Source organism: Vidua chalybeata, chromosome Z (genome assembly GCF_026979565.1).
Source record: "Vidua chalybeata isolate OUT-0048 chromosome Z, bVidCha1 merged haplotype, whole genome shotgun sequence".
Lineage (NCBI taxonomy): Eukaryota > Metazoa > Chordata > Aves > Passeriformes > Viduidae > Vidua > Vidua chalybeata.
In genome coordinates this window covers 75,112,999-75,132,875 of record NC_071570.1, presented here as the reverse complement: position 1 = coordinate 75,132,875, position 19,877 = coordinate 75,112,999, and the positions used below count along the sequence as shown (strand labels likewise).

The 19,877-nt window shown below is 40.2% G+C and overlaps 1 protein-coding gene across 3 annotated transcripts in view; it reads right to left on the bottom strand.

The window, feature by feature from the left end:
• The window catches only part of SSBP2 (single stranded DNA binding protein 2), a 127,565-nt gene that overhangs the window by 78,477 nt on the left and 29,211 nt on the right, over nt 1-19,877 (bottom strand). For 2 of the 3 annotated variants that reach the window (XM_053969039.1, XM_053969038.1), the window contains exons 2-4: nt 15,960-16,032; nt 11,805-11,866; nt 10,088-10,172 (exon numbers count right to left, since the gene is read on the bottom strand). In XM_053969039.1, the coding sequence (XP_053825014.1) occupies nt 10,088-10,172; nt 11,805-11,866; nt 15,960-16,032 (220 nt within the window). Of the gene's footprint in view, nt 1-10,087; nt 10,173-11,804; nt 11,867-15,959; nt 16,033-19,877 lie in introns of those variants that run through there. The other variant, XM_053969040.1, reaches the window with a different exon arrangement.

The following is a 19,877-nucleotide window of genomic DNA, read 5'->3' as shown; positions in this document are numbered from 1 at the left end:
TTGGTACAGAAAAGTACCTCTAAAACCGAACCGTAAACAGGAGTGACCCACTGCATTTGTACTGCTATCTGTGACCCTGGTACTGCAAACATGCGTGACTCTGATAATCAGAGTATTCACACATAAAATGCTACTCGACCATGAAATTGTTTGCCAGGCCAGGGCCAGAGTCCCTGATCCTGCTGTCGGACCTGTCCAGGCAGATCCCAACATCTGTGCAGAGCTGGGATCAAGCCAACGGCGTCGTGCTCCACGGGGACTCACTGCCTGCCTTTACAAATCTCACCGAAATCCCACTCCTGTAAAACTGATTTATTAAGTGAAATGTCGCACTCAACTGGATGCATATGCACAGCCTGTGCATTTTTCTGCCACTCTTTTAACAGAAAAGACATTAAAATTCACCTCAGGGGTTAAATTATTCCCTTAATTATCTACTACTTAAGATCTCAGTACATTTCAGACTAAAATTTAGATTTGCAGTATGGAAATAAGATCTGAAACCAGAACTGGAAAATGTTTTCCAGATCCTTTATGTCTCAAAATGTAATATTTATTATCTACCTTACAGAGAACTTTGTCTTCCACTTCCTATGTCAGAGAAAACCAGACAGGTCATGCACCTCTTCTGGTGTGAATTATGCACAGAACTACTTTCTTGGGTAAATGAGCCTCTGATGGGTTGCAGACTGCTGCATCTGAATTTTGTTACAGGTATCCTCCCTAAGTGGCATAAAGCCAGTCTGTGGATGTTGCTGTGACAGCACTTTGGAGACCTACACTTAAGTTAAGGAGGGGTCACAATAAAACAGGCTACAAGGACAAAGTGCAATGCAGATGTTCACCTTAAGTCAAGTTAAATATTTTTTGTTCTCTTTGATTATGCCACAACCTCCATTTTTCTCTAGAAGGCAGAAAATGGAGATGAAATGTTGCATTTTATCTATCTGTATGCACTACAGGTTTACTGTTTTCAGTGGTTATCATGTTTAGAATGCAGAGATCTCAAAATAACAAACAAGATTTCCAAGCTTCCCTCTAAAGGTAACCCAATCTGCAGAGCTGCATGTTTCTTCCCAAGCACCACGTCCTGTGCAGGCCCGAGGACACGGGTAAACTCGAGTGCCTGTAACACCCCGGCCTAAATTCTGCAGAAAATTCAAAAATACCATTATCTGCTCCCTGTGACTCGTGTTATGTAATGTGCATCTCATATTTAGTGTGGTGTTTGGATGTGACAGTTCTAGTCAGCCATGGATATCCGTGTTCCCTCCAGAGGCCTCCCTGCCTTTCCTCCTCATTACTTCACTTTTCACCACCTCTCATAAGGCATTTGTTGTTCAGCTGTTCTTATTAAGAGCCGCACGTCTCCTGCAATTTGTGATCTTCAGGATTCATCTTTCATCATATTAGAGAGCAGATGGAAGTTGTAAGTCCTTGGATTTTCCAGAAATGTGCTAAGCAAGTCTGAAATGAGTCACTTAGATGTATTAACGGAGCAGTCGAGCTGATAACAAAATCTGTGTTTGGCATATTGTGCAGACATAAGACTCTCACTTTCACTTTTGCTTTTCATGAGGCTAAAGAAGATTGCATTTAGGTGAAGTGCCTCCAGCCTGGGCAAACAAGAAAAGAAAAATTCTTCCCATCAGTGCAGCTGTGCTTAACCTGGTGCAGACAAAGGCATGGCCAGACACCAGAGGCAGCTCTGCTGTTGCCTTTTTTCCCAGCCTGGAAAGGAAACTCAAGATAATTTTAACAGGAGGTAATGTAAAACTGGATCTTTATTTGAAGGCCTTCAGGGGCAGCTATGGAAGGATGTCCACAAAAGCCCACCCCCACAGGGGTGAGTACATTTTATAGGTTTTAGGAAATCAGAATAATTGATAAAAGCACCAATTAGGAGGACAAGTGGTGATGGAATTCCCCCCCAGGTCAGGCCCCTTCTCTGGAGCCCTCCCTTGGCACTGGCTGTACTTTGTCCATGAAATGGATCTCCAGGAGTTGCTCTCAGCCTTGGCAGCCAGAAAGAACCAAGACAGCACAGGGGCTTTGTACCCCTGGGGCTTGGAGCTCTGGAATTCGTTTTCTTTTTGTTTAGGGAAAACCAGTCACTGACACAACAGGCTGCAGATCTACAAGTGTATGTGTGAAGAATACAGAGAACACAGGAAAAAAAGGCAAAAAAACCAAGTGGCATCAGTGCAGAGCCACAAAACGCCCTCGTCCTCAGCCCAGGGAGATCTGACCAGCTGAAGGGACAGCTCAGTGCAAACCCTGAACCACAAACACCAGGAGGGACCCTGGTGTGGAAGATGAACCGCCAGGAGGAAGAGCAGGAGTGGGAGGAAGGGTCTGTGGAGGGAGCAGACCCCGGCAAGGCTTAACCCAGCACTTTCTCCCTATTGATCAAAGGTTTGTGCTCTGCTGATGTAAGGCATTATGTACAATCAGTGTTAAATATTAATGCCAGGAAATCTCCAGCTCTAAATTCAGAGTTGGTCCATTTAACATTCCCAGTGTTACTGAGCTACAGCTTGACCTCCTTTAGTGATGTTCTGGAGTGCTGTAAGAACATACTGTGTGCACTCTGCCATGAGTAAGGATGATCTATATGTCAACGGTGACAAATAAAATGTTTTTAAAATACAAAAGTTTAGAAACAGGACATTTCTCAATGCTACTTAGACTTACAGTAGACTGTATCTTCTCAACATTAAAGGTGAAATAAATTCAAAATAAGTGAAGCTTCTACAACTTTTGAGGCAATGTCTAAAATCCAGGTTTGCACTTTTGTATATTGAATTATTAGATAATAAAACGCACCCCATGAAGTGTGTATATGCATAAGTGCTTTCATTTGTAAAAGAAAAAATATCCTCTCTCCTCTGAAACCTTGATTTTAAGTTCACTCCAAATGATAAAGTTTAAAATTTAGACTGCAATACAGCTTTCACTATGGTAGCATAAATAATCCATTCGAACAAATGAAAAAATTAAAATTTGAATGAGCAGAGTTCATTCAATTGCAAGACATTTTACACAGGACAAATTTAACAACATTACTCTAAGAAATGGCTGAAATTGAAAGTTGTTCATCAGGACAACCACACAGGAAAAGAAATTGCAGTACTCTGGGATTTCCATTGAACTGGTCAGAAATTTCCTGTGGAGCCTTCTTCCAGGCAATGACACATGTCACATCTTTAGAGCAGAAGGATCTCAGCTTTATTTTCATTATAAAGAAAGCCCTTGACTTCAGAACACAGAGAAATGAATCCCTGGAGACACCTATCATGAACTAAAGTATCTAGTAAGTTAACAGTCTGTCTATCAACGTTAAAAAAAAACCCAAAAAAATTTACAACCAGATTTTACCTGTGTTTTTGAAAAAAACTAAGCTACTCTAGAAGGCTGTGAAGCAGCCTGAGCATTCCAGCCACTTCCCTCCGCCTTTCAGCCTCTACCTCATCCTGTGAATTCCACATTATCTCTTCAATCACTCCCTTAACTTCCTGTGCCTTCACATCCCCCTCCTCTCTTCCAAACAAAAGAAAACCAAATTTTGTCCCATTTCATGAATTTGGCATGGTTCTGCATAGAGCGTATATAAATCTTTTTGGTGCTCCACTCTAAATAAATACTGTTTTTCACACAGAATGTTCCCAAAGCCTGCCCTCATTAAAATGGCTGTTATCTCCCATTGTTTTCAATGAAAGTTAAGCTAAAATGGTTGTTATAAAACAGGAAAAAGAAAGAAGTGTGTCCACTGCCTCCCTCTGGGAACCATGAAAGAGGAGCTAAATTACCTTTGGGGAAATGGTGGTTCCTTATCCTGTCTGAGGCTTCCACTGAGCTCAAACTAATTAACTATTTTACTTCTAAATTCAAAGGAAATTAAATATTCACTCAAAGAAGAGCAAATGGAATTTTGGGGAGGAAATGCTGCTTGTGCTCTCTGAAACAAGTGGCTGAGTTCTCACATTAAAAGAGAAGCAACACACAAAATTACCTGGGAAATTACTTCTATAAAGAGAAAAATTATGTTGGCTGTAAGAAGCAACACATTTCTGTATCAGAGCTTACAATTAACATTTGTGACACAGAACAGTTCAAATCCGAGCATTTTATTTTCTACTAATTTATGAGAAGTAATGATGAAGAAGGAGCAGTACAAGCACATCTTCCCTCTTCGTGAAAATGTGAGAACAAGAATTCAGCTGGGGGATTTATTAGCAGGAAACAGGAAATTAATCCTGATTTTCCTGCAAAAGGAGTCTCTGCAATCCAAGGGAAGTACCAATTGCTCAACTTCAAAAAATTTCTGGTGAGCCAACAAAAAGTATCATACTCTTGGAGAGCCAGTGCCAACATTCTGATATTCACTTACAAACACCTGACACCAGGCAATGTTCTCTGCAGACGATGGGAACTGGAGCATGCTTTTAACTAATCCTTTCCACACTATTAATGAACAGCTACTGAGCAGTAAAATTAAGGAGCTGGGGGACTGAGGCAGCCCAGCTTGGCTGTGTAAATTCTGTGTAGCACCCTCGGGTGGTGACCCACCCTGTCCTCCCCAAACCCCCCCTGGCCTCCGTGCAGACAAAACACTGTCCTACACCAAGGACAAGAATCCTAAACATTTATCCAGTTTTTCACATTCACTGCATTTTTGGCTGCACACACGAGAAAGTCAAGGATGCACCACCTTGGGAGATGACACCAAACATATTTTTTCTGCAAAAAAATATGGTTTGTTAATTGTTTATTGTTGTGCAATCTTTAACCATATGGATTTACTAAATGTGTTCAGGTATGGAATTTCAAAACAAATGTAAATTCTTCATTTTCTTCTGGCTTCCATATCTAAGAACACATTTTACTGCACACACACTTGAACAGTGTGAGACATTATACCCATAGAATGAAAAGAACAGTAAAAAAAGACACTTCATTCAAAATTAAATATGAATGCTACTTACATAAAAAGAAAGTATGCAATTTTAACAATGAACGTATGAGAGGAAATCCTTTCCACTTCCCTATTAACTGCAAAAAGAAAGCTATGGCCACTTGATAAATTTCTTCTACTTTTAAGAAATAACCTGTTCTCTACCTGGACACAGGAACTATCTACAGAGTAGACAAATCATTTGTCCGAAGAACATCTTCTGAGGGTGAAATCACTGATTTAGTGATGATCAGTAAATATGCAAAGGGCCTTCCAGAACTTTGTAGAACTCAGGTAAAGAACTAACAGGTAACTCAGATCTGCAGCATTGCCTCTGGAACAAAAGCCCTGGAGCAAAGCAGGACAACTTGTCATCTTTTGCCCATCTATGGGAGGATAAGGATGATGGGGAGTTTTTTTCCCCTTTATTTCTGTTTTAAAGCAGAAGGAGTTTAACATGCATTCTCCACAGAAACTGACAGCTGGAAACCAGACCCAGAATTCCATTTTCAGCAATAAAGCTAGAAGCAAAGGCTGCCCTAGCTAGGCTGCCTGCAGAAGGTCGCAGTAGCAAGGGATGGGTCAGGCAATCAAGAATGAAAACAAGTTCCTCCATCCCTGATGCACAAAAGGCAGAGAAGGAGGACAGCAGTTTAATGAAACCAGAAACAAAACAATTCTTGTGGGGAACAGTCTCACAGGCTTTTCATGGTAATCTCTAGTCCAAAATACACATGAAAGTATTCACAACTCCTCAAATACGGAGCATTGATAATGATTAATTAAAGGGAATTGGGGTATTTAGGGTGTGCAAATGCCTCTTAATTCTACTGAAGGGAGATGGATCCAGACAAGAAAGTAGTAATTTCTCTCCCCATAAAACATAGAAAGAAATGCAGAGACCCAGCTTTTCTGAAGAGAGGTGCACACAGATTGAGCAGCCACCTCAAATGTCCAAATACTCTGCTCAGTAACTTCTAGGAAATTTTTATTTCTCTAATTATGACCTATAAAAGGAATCATTTGGACAAAACCAATGACAGCACTGTCTTTGGTATACTCTACAACCCTCTGTCACAGAGCTCAGCACTGAACTGTGCCAACAGGGCAGAGGGGATGTGGGCCCAGCTCATTTCAGTCTCTGGAGCAAGGAGTATCTCTGGTTTGTTACCCTGTGCGTTACCTGGAATTCTTCTGGGAGACACAAACACAAACCAGACGCCTTTGCCCATACCAGAAGTCATCTTTCAAAGAGCTGGGGAGAAGAACTAATCAAACCTGACTTGGAAAATAATCAAGATCTTAATACAGCTACATGTGAGAAACAGCGTACCCTTTCTTTGCACCAGCAACACGTGGAAAAACTTCCAGTGCCAGGAGCATGAGATAACAGGAGCACAGGAATTTCTGGAGAGTAAAAATATTTTAACTGCTATGTACAGAAATCATCTTGCAAGGCACCACCCCTTCAAACCCAGAGATGGGGATGAATGGCCAGGCCTGAGGAAGAGCAGGATGGTTATTTGTGGCCATCAGAAGAAGGGGTACTCCTAAAAATCCAAGTTTTATTTTCCCTTTTGGACTCAGTTTTCAGCTTGGAAAGAAGTGGAAAGAGATGCATGCTGGAACTTGCTTCTCTCAGCAGAAGGTCTCAAAATGTGGGAAAACGAGCTCTTTAACTAGAGAGGCGAAGAAATCTCCTCAGGACATTGTGAAGAAACACAAACCATTCTACACTGAAGAGTGAATTTTGCCTCAGACCATCCATGTACATGATTTCTCACAAGACTTCAAAGCATGCAGAAGTTTTCCTCCAGGAAAAAGTAAAGTAAAGTAAGAGGTACCTGGAAAATAATCATGAGGATTTTTCTACTTCACAAGAAGTAGAAGCTACTCCTACTGAAATGCCTGCAGTATTAACAGACTTGGTGAGCAAGCAACAGTTTTCTTTCCTGAGTCACCTGAAACAATTTCAAATTCTACATCATATATGTCAAAATTTCCACGCCAGGACCTATCTCCCTGATCCAGCACATGCACATTTATGACATGCATCTTTTCAAGCCTAAAAAAAACAAATTATAAAAATGTACCTAATCAGTTCAGAACCTTGTTCACTCAGAAGGAAACATATCCAGTGGCAAATCTTGACAGAAGATAAACATAAAATCCATTTTAAATATGGGGGAGCTGCAAATACTTAAACTCAGGATGAGCATGGAAAATCTTCTTTATAAAGTCAGAATTGGGCTTTGCTTTTCTATTTAATGGATTTTTAGTAAGATGAGCATTGTAGTGATGCAAGCAACAATGAGGGGGGGAGAGAAATTAAACAGCATTAATCTTACAGTTGCAGTTCAGACAATGTAGAACTTGTAACTTGAAGAAACTCAGCCTTTCTGTGTATTCATTTCATGAGTCAACCTGTGTGTTCCTGCCTGACTCGCAGCTATGTCGAGTGAGGCAGCAATATTTCCAAATCATTAAATCATCTGCAAATGCTTTCCTCCTCCATCAAGCATTCCTAAGCCTTTCTCTCTCCACAAAAGCAAAGACAAGATTATTTCCTCTCCAAACACAGCCCACTCAGCTACAGCTGCCATGTCTGCAGCAGCCAGACCACGCACCCCTTCAGCAAGAACAGTTTTTCTTAGGTCAAGTGGAACACATGCCTAATAAAAAATTCTGAATTGCTCGTATGAATTAATAAACAAGCCTTCTGTGCTGTTTTGTACGTACAATAACAGTTTTCAGATATGACAGCACAGCTACAAATGCTCTACTACTTGACCTGCAATGTAGCAGCAGAGTTTTGATTTACCAGCCCTGTCAGCCTCCAGCAGCAGCTTCTGATGGCTCCCACTGATGGTGGGATTTTGACCTCTCCACGGGCAATGGCAAGACACTGTGTGGACTGGGATTTCACTTAATACAGGTTCATCTTCCTCTGCTGTGAGATCTGCTTGGATATATCCTACTACTGTTTTCTTGTTCTTTGACATGAGCTTACAATGCTACCTTAAAATGCCAGACACAAAAACCGTGATGAAGACTGTCCTAAGCAAAGCCTAAGTGATAACAAGGAGTATTGTGAGTCTTGTGAGGGATTAAATGAATTTATCCCAGCTGTGACGAAAACAATGCAAAGCTTTTCCTGACACCTTAAAATATTGAGAGAACGGATTTTACAAACACCAGGCAAATTAATTTCTGAAATAAATAAAATTATTTCTAAACTAAGTGTTCATCCTGTCCTGATGTGCAAATCAAGATGAACACTTATCTTTTCTTTGTCAAGCAGGACTTTATACAGTAAGTTAAATATTCAATCACAGAATTGTAGGACACACCAAACTCGCATTTTCTCACTTTTCTTGAATTCTGACAATACACATCATAAATGAGCAATAAGGTCATGTAATATTCCAAGGCCTGTAGAAATTAGAAATGCTAATGGAACATGCTAAAGGAGGTTTCTAACTACTTTGATTCATCTACTCAAATTCTTAGTATACCTCTAAATTTAGACTCAATAGTGAACTTACTGATCAGTTAAACTGTCCTGAGCTTAAAGGTATGTGGACTCCTTTTAGACTCCAAATACTTTTTCACTGAAAATTTCCTCTTGCTGATCATTCTGTTTCACAATTCTGTTTCACAACAATATTTACATTTTTCAGATTTTTGGCTTTTGTTAATACATTTTATTTTGAGAACACAATGTCCCTCACTGAAGTCAACTGTTGTGCTTTGGATCTGCCCAGATTTAAATCTCTAATGTCATTCCTCAAGGTCTTACACTATTCCTGTAAAACAACTGCTCCTTCAGGGGGGAATTAAACCTTCCTCTAATAACAAGGAACCAAAATACTAAGTAGGTAATACTAATAGCTAAGTCTTTTATTTTTCCAACAACTCTATATTTAAAACAGATTAGGACAAAATGACCACAGCTATTGTGCTTGCAAGAGATACTTCATTTTTAATTTGAGGAATGTGCCTTACTAAGTTGGCTGACCTTAACAACTCTGTGGGTACAAAATGTCCTTAAACTTTGTTCCTCTCTCTGATAATTATTTCTTTCTTTAATTATGTTAGTGTAGCCTGGACATGACTGTGCAACCTTGTCCAAGCTCCTTAACCAGTCACCCTCACAATTTAACCACCACTACAGGGTGTTAAAGAGACATTGGTGAAAGATGCTGGACATCTCTGACTGTGCTGATGGTGCATTCAGAGTCTAAGGTGTTGTTTACTGCAAATAAGGCAAGATCACCATTAGCTCACACGTTGTAGGATGCCAAGCCACTACCAGATTTTGACAACAGAAAATGGAAAATGGTCAAGTTGCTGAATAATTTCTTTTGTTCCCAAACTGTGTTTTAAAGACACTGGGATAGGGCAGTCTAATTTCAGTTTTACCTGTAGAAATATTTTTTTGGCAGTAACTAGACACTATTTGTGAGGCAGACCTAGAAAAGACTCAAGGAAAGAGGTTTCACAGTTGTATTGTGAGAACTACTCTCACTCAAGACTCCCCTGTTGTGTTTTGAACGAAGTCTCAAAGGCAGCAAAACTGGCATGAAACTTCTACCCTTTATTCCTCCTATTGTCTTTGGCCAGCTGATTTTGCATTTAACTTATTCCATGTTGCTTGATTGTTTATTAGGATGAAAAATCTCCAGGTTATTTCAGGATACAAAAACATATGAACCACCCCAGTTGCGGCCAGGGTGGTCCTGACAAAAGCCAGAGATCAATTCCATCTACAGAACAGTCTTTTCTTCAGCACTGACAGAGCACAGATATTTGGGCAGGTAACATCCATGTTTCCATCTGTCCTGTGCCTTTGTGACCAGCCTCATGTGTCCACGGCATGGGGGACAGAAGGACACACTTTATTCTGCATTAACATGTGGAACAGCACCTTGATCTCTGAGACAGCTTCCAGGAGTCACCCATATTGTGCTGAATTAAAGAATTGGGAACTCCTAATTCTAAGGTATCCCTAGAAAACTGAGAGTTACATATGAACAACACCTGTGTTTTTGAGCCACTGCAGTGCAGAAATACTTCTCTATCACCTTTATACATGCAATTAATGAAGCCATGGTAAAGACACACAAAACTTACATAGTCATGAAAGGCTTTTGCTTCACTTGAGTGTTCACATGTTTCTCGTCTTTCTGGAGCTGCGCAGTAGAGATCCCAGAACACACTGCAAGGGAAGAGGTTACGGGGATGGTGAGAGTGCCACTGTGAGGCTCATGTGCATTTTATGGCATGCACACACCCCACATGGATGCTCCTATACAGAAATGTCACTTTCTCTCCAAAGAATAGGAACACTCACCTCTAAGGAAGAATTTAGATTTGTAAATCATCTGTGAGGAACCAAGTCCTGCCATCTGATCTCTGAGGCAATCAGTGCTGTAGTCCTTTAACACCACAGGACTACAGACCAAGAATCTGGTCTAATATATATGAATACAATGTGTATTACTGTGCATTTAATATATATCCCTCCAGCAACTGCTCAAACGACTTCCTCAAAGCATGGGAAGGAATGGATTTGTAATAATATGGAAAGGAAAGAAACTGGAGAGAAAACTGGGAATCCTTCCATGGTCAAGGTTCCTGGAATCATGGAACAATTTGGATTGGAAGGATTTTAGAGCTCATCCAGTCTCCACCACCTTCCACTATCCCAGGTTACTCCAAGCCCCGTCCAACCTGGCCTTGGACTCTTCCAGGGATGGGGCAGCCACAGCTTTTGTGAAAAGATGTCCAGTCCTGCGCTCAAACCAAAGCTCCCTGAGGATCTGGTGACCGGGCAAGCAAGAAAATTCATGGGCATGTTCTTAGGTCATAAAGAGTAAAAGGAAAAGTACTATGGCACAAAATCCCATTGGTCTTCCCCCACAAACTCCTTCAACTATAGTTACATACCAATCAGTTCTACCACAAAGTTTCTGAAATGAAACTGTGTCTATGCTGGAATGACTTAATAATATACTTGATAATAAAATTTGTTGGAGTTTCATAGCGGTTTTTTACTGGTTTAGACTTAATCCTCTATAACTTAATCCAGCACCATAATAGGGATTTATGGACAATTTGAGCACTCTGCTGCAGACAATCAAAATTAAGGATAATGCAGACATTAGAGATAAAAGGGACATGTTCTTGCCAGGCTTCCATCCCACAGCAAGAGCTGTGAAAGAATGGTCAAAGAAGGATACCCCACTTCCCACGCAGCTGTGCAAATCACTTGGGTTCAAATGGGACCATTTCAAAACCTGTGAATTCTTGTACTACTGGCAGCTGGGCATATTCTGTGCACTTCTGTATTTCTTCAAACACAGGCTTGTTGGATATACTAAAATAATGAATAAATACCACAGCTACACTGCAGTGCCTATGAGCACTCCTCTCCCCTGGGATATTCTACACATACACTGAGCAAGCCCACATCTACACGGAGTCTCTGTATTTGCTGTGTTTTCTTTCCAAATGCAAGTATTCTTGATATGTAGAATGACCCCTTAGCTGTAAAAAAATGTGCTGGAAGGTGGTGAAGAAGGAAAGCCAGGCCACCTCCTTTCTTATTAATGCACTATTTCTTTTTTTTCTGTATCCTATATCCAGTATCATTTTCCATTATTTCCTTTTCTGTATCTAATTTTCCTGTATGTAATTTTCTGTTATTTTATTCCTTAACATGAGAATGCTTCTTAGTCCTGATCCTCTCATTCTTTTTACAGTGTTCACCTGAATTTCTTGCCTCCAGCAGCTGGAACTGGACATCAACGTATTCTAAGAAAATCAGGAGAAGAAAACTGGTACTTACCACCACCAGGAATGCAAGAATCCTGGGGGCTCCCCCAGTGTGATGTTTTTTTCCCATCTTATCTAAAATAAAATGATAGAAACAGACGTGTACATTCTTGTGATCATTGTGACTAAAAAGCATTACATAATTCAGATAGAAAAAGGATGAGGAAAAGAAGATTTCACAGTTATGAGATGCTTTATGGTCATCAATTTGAATGCCCTATTTACTTACTTTTCTACATTTATTGATATAGCTGATACTTAAAATTAGCTCCTTTTGGAGCTAATAGCTAACTATGCTAGGGAAGCACAGTTTAGAATGTTATTCTTCGGGTTTTTTAAAATTCTGAATATATTGTGTATTATTTTAAGATCAAAAATGCATGATTAAAAAAGTGATTATTAAGTACCCTTAAAACCTGAAGTCTTTTCCCATTTGCACAGGACTGATGCTGTGGATTCAGCAGGTGGCACTCTTCCCCCCGCAGCCAGGGCCAGCAGTGTTTTATAATCCTCAAGGAGTGCTTCAGTCAAAGGTAATGTGGCAAAAACGAGGCAGCACCACTGCCATAACCCAGCTCCCAGCAGGCAGGGAAAATGTACAGCTACTCTGGCTTGCTTTCCTGTGCTGGCAAGCTCTCCTCAACACCTGTACTGCCTGGGACTTCCTCCCCACCAAGGAAAAACTGTGTCTGTTTGATGCTGTTTTCAAAGGAAATGCAGTTTAAGAACCCTCAGCTCCTGAATTCAAACTTCTGTTGTTGATTAGGGAACCCGTCAGACAACACCAACCACAGCAACAGCATCTGTCTCTCTGCAAAACTTCCCAGATGTTGTACCTTAACTACAATCACACAACCACCTTTTCAATGCCAGTCGATAGCTTGTCCTTAACTCCAAAATTAAATAGTTTGGGCTGTAATAAAGCCCACACAACACTGTCCATAAAAATGTCTCATGTTAGAACTTGGTGGATCTTTGGTGCACACTTTGCATTGTGTGCACTGCAAAGTCCTCCAGTTACAATGACACACAGCGTAATTTCCTGTCCAACTCTCTTTAAAAAGTTGTTAAAAGCAGAAATCATATTCTTCTCTGGAGACAGAAGCAATGGCAGACAAGAAGAGGGTTATTTTAATTAAATGCTTAAACAGCCTTAATATGAAAGGAATTTTAACTGATAGATCCATATATATATATGTAAAAGTATATTAAGGCACAATATTAAAGGTAGATATAATGATCATACTGCCAGGAACCTTCCTAAAACTGGCATTTTTCAAAGAGACTTAAGATTCTCAACTCATACTTGATTTCCACATCCAATTCTTAGGAAATTATAGCACATACCAGTTTTGTCAGTAGCAGAATATGTAGCTCATATGCCTAAAAATGTTGTTTGGACTTACATGAAAATCCATGTAGAAAATCTCAAACATGAAGAAAGCCAATGCAATTTTGATATATTTTATGAATGCAACTATTCAAAAGTAATTATGCTATTTTAAATTGTATATAAAAGATAACATTGAGCCACTATGACTTGAGTTGGTAAAGCTGGCAGAATGAAAACCAACATCCCTCACACAGTAGTTAATACACAAAAAACATATCTCACAAAGTTCCTGAAGTGCTGAAGTGCTTAAAGTTCCTTAAGTGCTGGCAGGAAAAAGTAATGAACATTTGAAAGCCAAAGCCACTACAAAGGTATTACACACTCTTCAAATACACTTCTCTGAGGCACAGCTGCTCCTCATGCGCCCTGGGAATGTCTTGGAAAGACTTGTATTAATAATCAGGAACACACAGTACCTCTGAGAAGGTTCAAAATAACGTAATGAAGAGATGCATTGTACAACCAGAACGAAAAAGCGGTTTCTGAAGCAGAAATATCATTTGCTTAGCAGTAGAAATTACATCTGTGAAGAACACCCACATTATGTTTAAGCAGTGATTGTTTTCTTCAAAGCAGGGCCTGGTGAGGAAATTGCCCAATTCAGGTCTTTTGTGGGTCCTGGGACATTTGTCATCTTGAGAAACTGATTGGGAGAACAAGACTGAAGGGAATGTGGAAGTTTGGGACTCTTTTCAAGGATTTTTGTTTTGTTTTTTAAAATTTCCATACTTGTGCCTAATATAGCAGATGTGGTCGGTCTGATCAATGAGACTTATCAAGAATTATTATTTATGGGAAAAAAAAAAAATCTTCATTGTCAAGTGTACTGGTTAAGCTCATAGCCAGGGAATGATTAACGGGGAAATGCCCACCAGCCTGGCCCAGCCAGGCTAATGGAATTATCCAAGGCTGGAATATGACTTCCAGGATAGAAAATGCATGGGATAATGATCAGCTCTTCAAGGGAAGAGTACAAAAGTCAAACTAGACACAAAGCATGACAAAACCATGGGGATGCTCAGGACAACCATCCCTAAGTTATAGAGTATCACAGTGGATTCATGGATATCCAACTTCTATTTTCCCTTAATTTGGTTCCGTTCCTCTGAGTCACGGTCCCTGGCAGATCTGTGAGAGAGGTCTCTTAACTTTTAGACACCACTGGCTGCCCTACAGCTCAGACAATCCATGTGTGCTCTTCTTTTAAGCCCCAACACTCAGCTTTAGAGCTATTCTCAGCTGTTTAACTTTAAAATGAAACTCACCCAAACTGAGAGAGCATCCAGCCCAGCAGTCACAAGAACTGTCAGCACATTTACTCTCCTGCACTGCTAATTAGTGAAGGAAATGAACCCACAGCTCATCCTCATACCCACACTATGCACTACTAATTGTCCCTGAGCTGTTTTTACCATCTCTTGATGAGTAAAAATCTTATTTTTGAAGATTTGATATATCCTTAGGTTTCGCTGTTCAGACCCGAGAGCTTCTCTGTAACTCAAGATGGAATTAGTTTTAAAAGCTGAGTTTCAAGACACTGTATTTAATGTTTTCAGGAAATCCAGATGTCATACCAGCTATGCTTCTGCCAACTGTTCATTTTGCAAATACATCATAAAAACAAAGTGAGCAAAATTTACCTTGTGCAATGCATTATTTACAAATGACAGCTGGTTTGGAAAAGCCAAGATGATACTCTACATTATTTTCTCTTATTTTTCCAGTGTTTTACCACAGACATAAAACAATTGTCAAAAACATGCTTTATTATAAATGTAAACTGATTGTACTACAATTCTACCTTTTTTCCTTATCTGTGCTTTCTAAGTTTTGTGTAAACATCACAAACAGCTCTCTGGGTTTTCATTTTCCCCTCTTCCATCTCCAAAATGTCATCACCAGCATAATAATTTTATTAGCTTCTGGAAGAGGATCAGTTAAAGCAGCAATTTTCCTAGGACAATATCTTACCTATTTTTTCCTAACTTCTGCTTACTATTCCTATTATTATAAATACTCCTACTACTACTACTACGCTATTGTTAATATTATTAGTTAGTGTTATTGTTGTTATTATCTTATATGTTCTTGTCAGAAATTAAAAACAATAATAAACCCAGAAGACTTCAATGTGTTCAGCATACATTTGCATCCTAGGGCAAAAGTCGAATGCTGAGGAGACATAATTTACTTCAGCCTTCACAAGATGCATACAAAGTCTTTGAAAAGATTCTTAAAAAAAAAAAAAAAACCCAAAGCTAGTGTGTAAAGGTAAAAATTCCATTAGCAGTTGAAAGTGTTTAAAAAAGCAGGACCTAAGTGGTTGTGGCCATCATTGATTCAACAGATGAAAAGAAGTGAAGTGGTTAAAAGCATGGTGAGAGCACAGAGAGATCAGCAGTGCTTCAGAGAAGGAGAACTGATAGTGTATGACAGTGGGATGTAAAATACATTTAGAAGGGCCCATTATTCACAATTGGAGATATCAATAGTAAGTTAAAAGGTCATCAAAACTGAGTACCATTGAAGTGTTCTCCAGCATGCCCACTTATTAGAGAAAATAGATTAATCTTCCCCAGTGTAGAATGGGGATTACAAACCACAGTAAAAATAGTTACACAAAATCATGTAAAATGACAAGGCAAACTGGGTTCCAGAGGATGAGGAACAGCAGATTGAGGCAAACTGATACCCAAGGTTCTCACTGCTTTTATTCTAGACCAAATCATATTTATTTCACTTGCAGGCCCTGAGAAGTCATGTAAAAAAACTCACCTCCGATAAAAATGTCTGGGCTGATTTCTGTGCTCCTACATGGAGCAGATATTCATATACGTACAGTGCTAATCTGAAAAATAAACAGAAAGGACAATATTTAGTATTGTGCATTTGTTTGCTCCTCTTCTTCAGAAATAAAGAAATATCACAAGTTTGAGGGATGCCCCACTGCCTTCCACAAACCACAATGTACTCAACATGCCAAATCTATTACCTCTACCAGAATTTTTCAACTAGACATGCAGGTCAATCTGACCAGAGGTGTTTAAATAGTCGTTAATTAAAACATTATTAAGCCCCCAAATTACTTCATGTCAACATTTTTAATATTTGGACAAGTGCCCAGTGAGCTAACAAGTGACCCAGTGCTGCTCTGAGCAAGCATGCTTACTGTAAATACAATATATTCACACAGCATCACTGATTGCTTTTCCAGGTCAACTTTTTTAGCATGTGGAATGTGTCAAGCTGTTAGCACACTTGAAAAATAGCCCTGTGGTTTTTCCAAAGAACACGGAAACTTCAGGCGGCGTCAGAAGAAGTGACGGCAGCCTCGATGCACGGCATGGCCGAACAACCGCAGCTCTGCCACGAAGGGAAAACAGATCCTGAAATTCATCCAGACCTGGGCTCTGGTGGCAGCAGAGTTACAAACAACTGCCACAGCTCCAGCTGACTCCCCAGAGCCTCGCCTCCAGGCTTTCCAAAAGGAAAAGGAGGAGAAGGAGGAAGGAAGAGGAAGAAAGAAGGAGAAGGAGAAGGAGAAGGAGAAGGAGAAGGAGAAGGAGAAGGAGAAGGAGAAGGAGAAGGAGAAGGAGAAGGAGAAGGAGAAGGAGAAGGAGAAGGAGAAGGAGAAGGAGAAGGAGAAGGAGAAGGAGAAGGAGAAGGAGAAGGAGAAGGAGAAGGAGAAGGAGAAGGAGAAGGAGAAGGAGAAGAAGGAGAAGACAAGGAGAAGGAGAAGGAGAAGGAGGAGAACATCTTTTATATTTGCTACCTGTGCTGTTTCTAAGATGTAAATGTATTTGAATGCACCTACTGATACATGGCTATTCTTATTTGAAATATTCTCCCTGTTCATTTTCAAAAACATGTAGATAGCTACACAAAGAAGAGAGGGAGAGGATCTGCCTTCCTGTTCAAAACCCTATGCCATGTTCTGTGTGATCACTGTCACATGGCTCTGATGGAGCAGGAATTATTGCAGTGACCTATCAAGTGTGAAATTTTAAAATCTCAGAGAGGCCTTCCCCAAAAATGGTTTTCACTAGCTGTTTGTACTTTGTGCATGTAATACATTCGCATATTACTTTACTCCCTGTCCAACTTCAAGAGCAAAGCTGTACTTTTTTTCTCAAATTAAATCTATATAATTCAAACATGTGACTAGTTTTAGTTTGAACTCTCTAAGTACTGTGGGGAGAGAGGATCTCTTAAGAGTTGACTTACTTCTTTCCCAGGTCAACCACCATGCAAATTTTAAGCAATAAATGTTGTAGACTAAATCTAAGACAGATGTAAGAGACAGAGAAGAAATGCTTTTCTGTCACAGCCAATACATCCTGAATACCCAGTAATGCTTTAAAAGCACCTCATTTGTCTTATGAGAGTCCCTTTTTTGCTCTTATCCAAACATGAAGCCTGCAGTCCAGATAAAAGGATTTGTGTGATCACATCCTTCCTGCCCCGTGAAGGAAGGCGGAGCAGCACAAACCCCGGGGTTACAGCACCCCCATGCCTCTGCCATCCACTGAAAGCTTTGGCAGACAGGGCACCTTGATGCCCACACTGACAGCACAAAACTTTAATGCCCAGAGAGGTTTGTGTCTCCTCTCAGGACTCTGGGTGCCTGCAGAGTGCTCCAGCACAGCCCAGCATCCCTGGCCTGTCCCCACTGTCTCTGCTCCAAAAACACAAGATATCTCAACACTGCAACAACAAGACAACCCTAAAACTTTTGACCTAAACACACAGAATGTGCTAATTAAGCACGATGCTAACTGCTAACATCTCCAGCTCTGCGTAAATGCTGCTACCTCTTGGGCTAAACAAACCAGCAGCGCAATGAAATGGTGTTTAACGAGTGCGTGGAGGGTAAATGTGGCAGGTTTCGGTGGAAGGCTTTATGCTTCCAGGTTGATCCAGCTGTGGTAAACCCCAGACTGCCAAGGGTTGTGCCAGGAGAGCTGGGATTACCTCGCACCAACAGATGTGGGACAGGAGCACAGCACAGAATAATCCCATAGGGTCTGTAGGGCTGCCCCAGCCCTTGCTGTTGCGCTCTCAGGAAGTATTTACAGAATGTAACAATGTTATGGGTTCATTCGGAAATAAATGCATTCGCCGCAGACATCAAAAGAGAGACACTAAGGTTTTGCTGTGAGGGAAGGATCAAGGGGAAGCCGATGATGCTCTGGGGAAAGACAGCAGAGATGCCCAAAAAGGTGCAACACTGTGTAACAAGGAGGAATACCACATATACAAACTGTAACGACAGGCGAGGAACAGAGTGAGACAAAAACCAGGCTACAGTTCAAGTGTGCAAAATTAACAAATTAATGAACTATTTCACATCCTGTCACAAGACTAAGAAAGTATTAGTGGGGTGGTCTTTAACACCAGAAGACTTGGGTTTGAAGTGACATTTTAAAAAGACAGTTTTTACTCATTAAACTGGTGTGAGAAACCGTGCAGAAGCAGCAAGCAGACATATGTTGAATTTTCACATTTGCATACTTGTTGACATCCCATGAGTAATGTGAGGAAAAAATATTTCCAATCAATTTATGACAATGCTGCAGTAATTTCTGTTAAAGACATGACACAGGCCAGAGCTCCCCCCTCCCTGCCAAGACAATTAGAGCACACATTCATCTGTACCCTGATGATACATTCACTCCATTAACAAACAAAAAAGGTTACTGTCTGACTCATGTTGCTAACCTGCTGCACTTTGCCTGAAGTTCCTGCTCTAATTGGACAAGGCATTCCTACATCCCACAAGCAGCTACTGAATTCCACAGAAAATAACCATTTAAGTGGTTCAAGTCAAGCATTTATCAGAATACTACCAGGAAATAAACAGTAATTCCTCTAACTGTGCCGTGGAAATTACATTCCTACATTTTAAAGATGGGGAGATGCCATTAACTTAATGAGAACTTACAAGTCAAGCCTTGCAGCACTTCTTCCACTGATGGAAACGTGGTGGACTCAACCAATTCCAAACCAAAAGACTAACACTGCACATCACACAAGTGTTCCCACCACTTCCTCTGCCACCAAGAGCCATTATGCTGCTAGCATCTGATGCTGGATGTAAAAAAATGAAGTATCTATAATGGGAATGTTCCAGATCTGAGCATCACCAAGATACATTTATAGCGTTTTTAGATTGTTAAGACGTAATTTTTTGAAAACTCTTCCTGTATGGAGAGTTTAGCATATGGCACACCATCAATTTAACTTTTGGTGGGTTCAAAACAGTAATTAAAGAACTAGAAAATCAATATCCATAGATAATTGTAAGTCTGAGTGAAGCAGCTGAGCAAGAATGAAAAGCAACTTCACAGAAGTGATCTTAAATGTTTCCGAAGACCTCATGTATTCCCAAATTACTACTCTGTACAGAGAAGTAGCTTTTCTGTTGTTTTCAAGAATGTTTACAGACTTCAATTCAAATCCATATTTTATTTCAAATCCTAGGAATCTCACTCATCTCACATCCAAATTACAAATCCCATTCTCTAAAACAAGAGCAAGTAGCACTGAATTTTAACACATGTTTTAAGTGGGGTTTTTCTCAACAAATTTTCTTGAATCCATCAATTCAGTAGTTTAAAACCTGCTCCAAAGCTCCTGGAGGTGAGCTGGTTTTACCAAGTTTTAACAAACACCGGTAAACAATCCTTCTAAGGA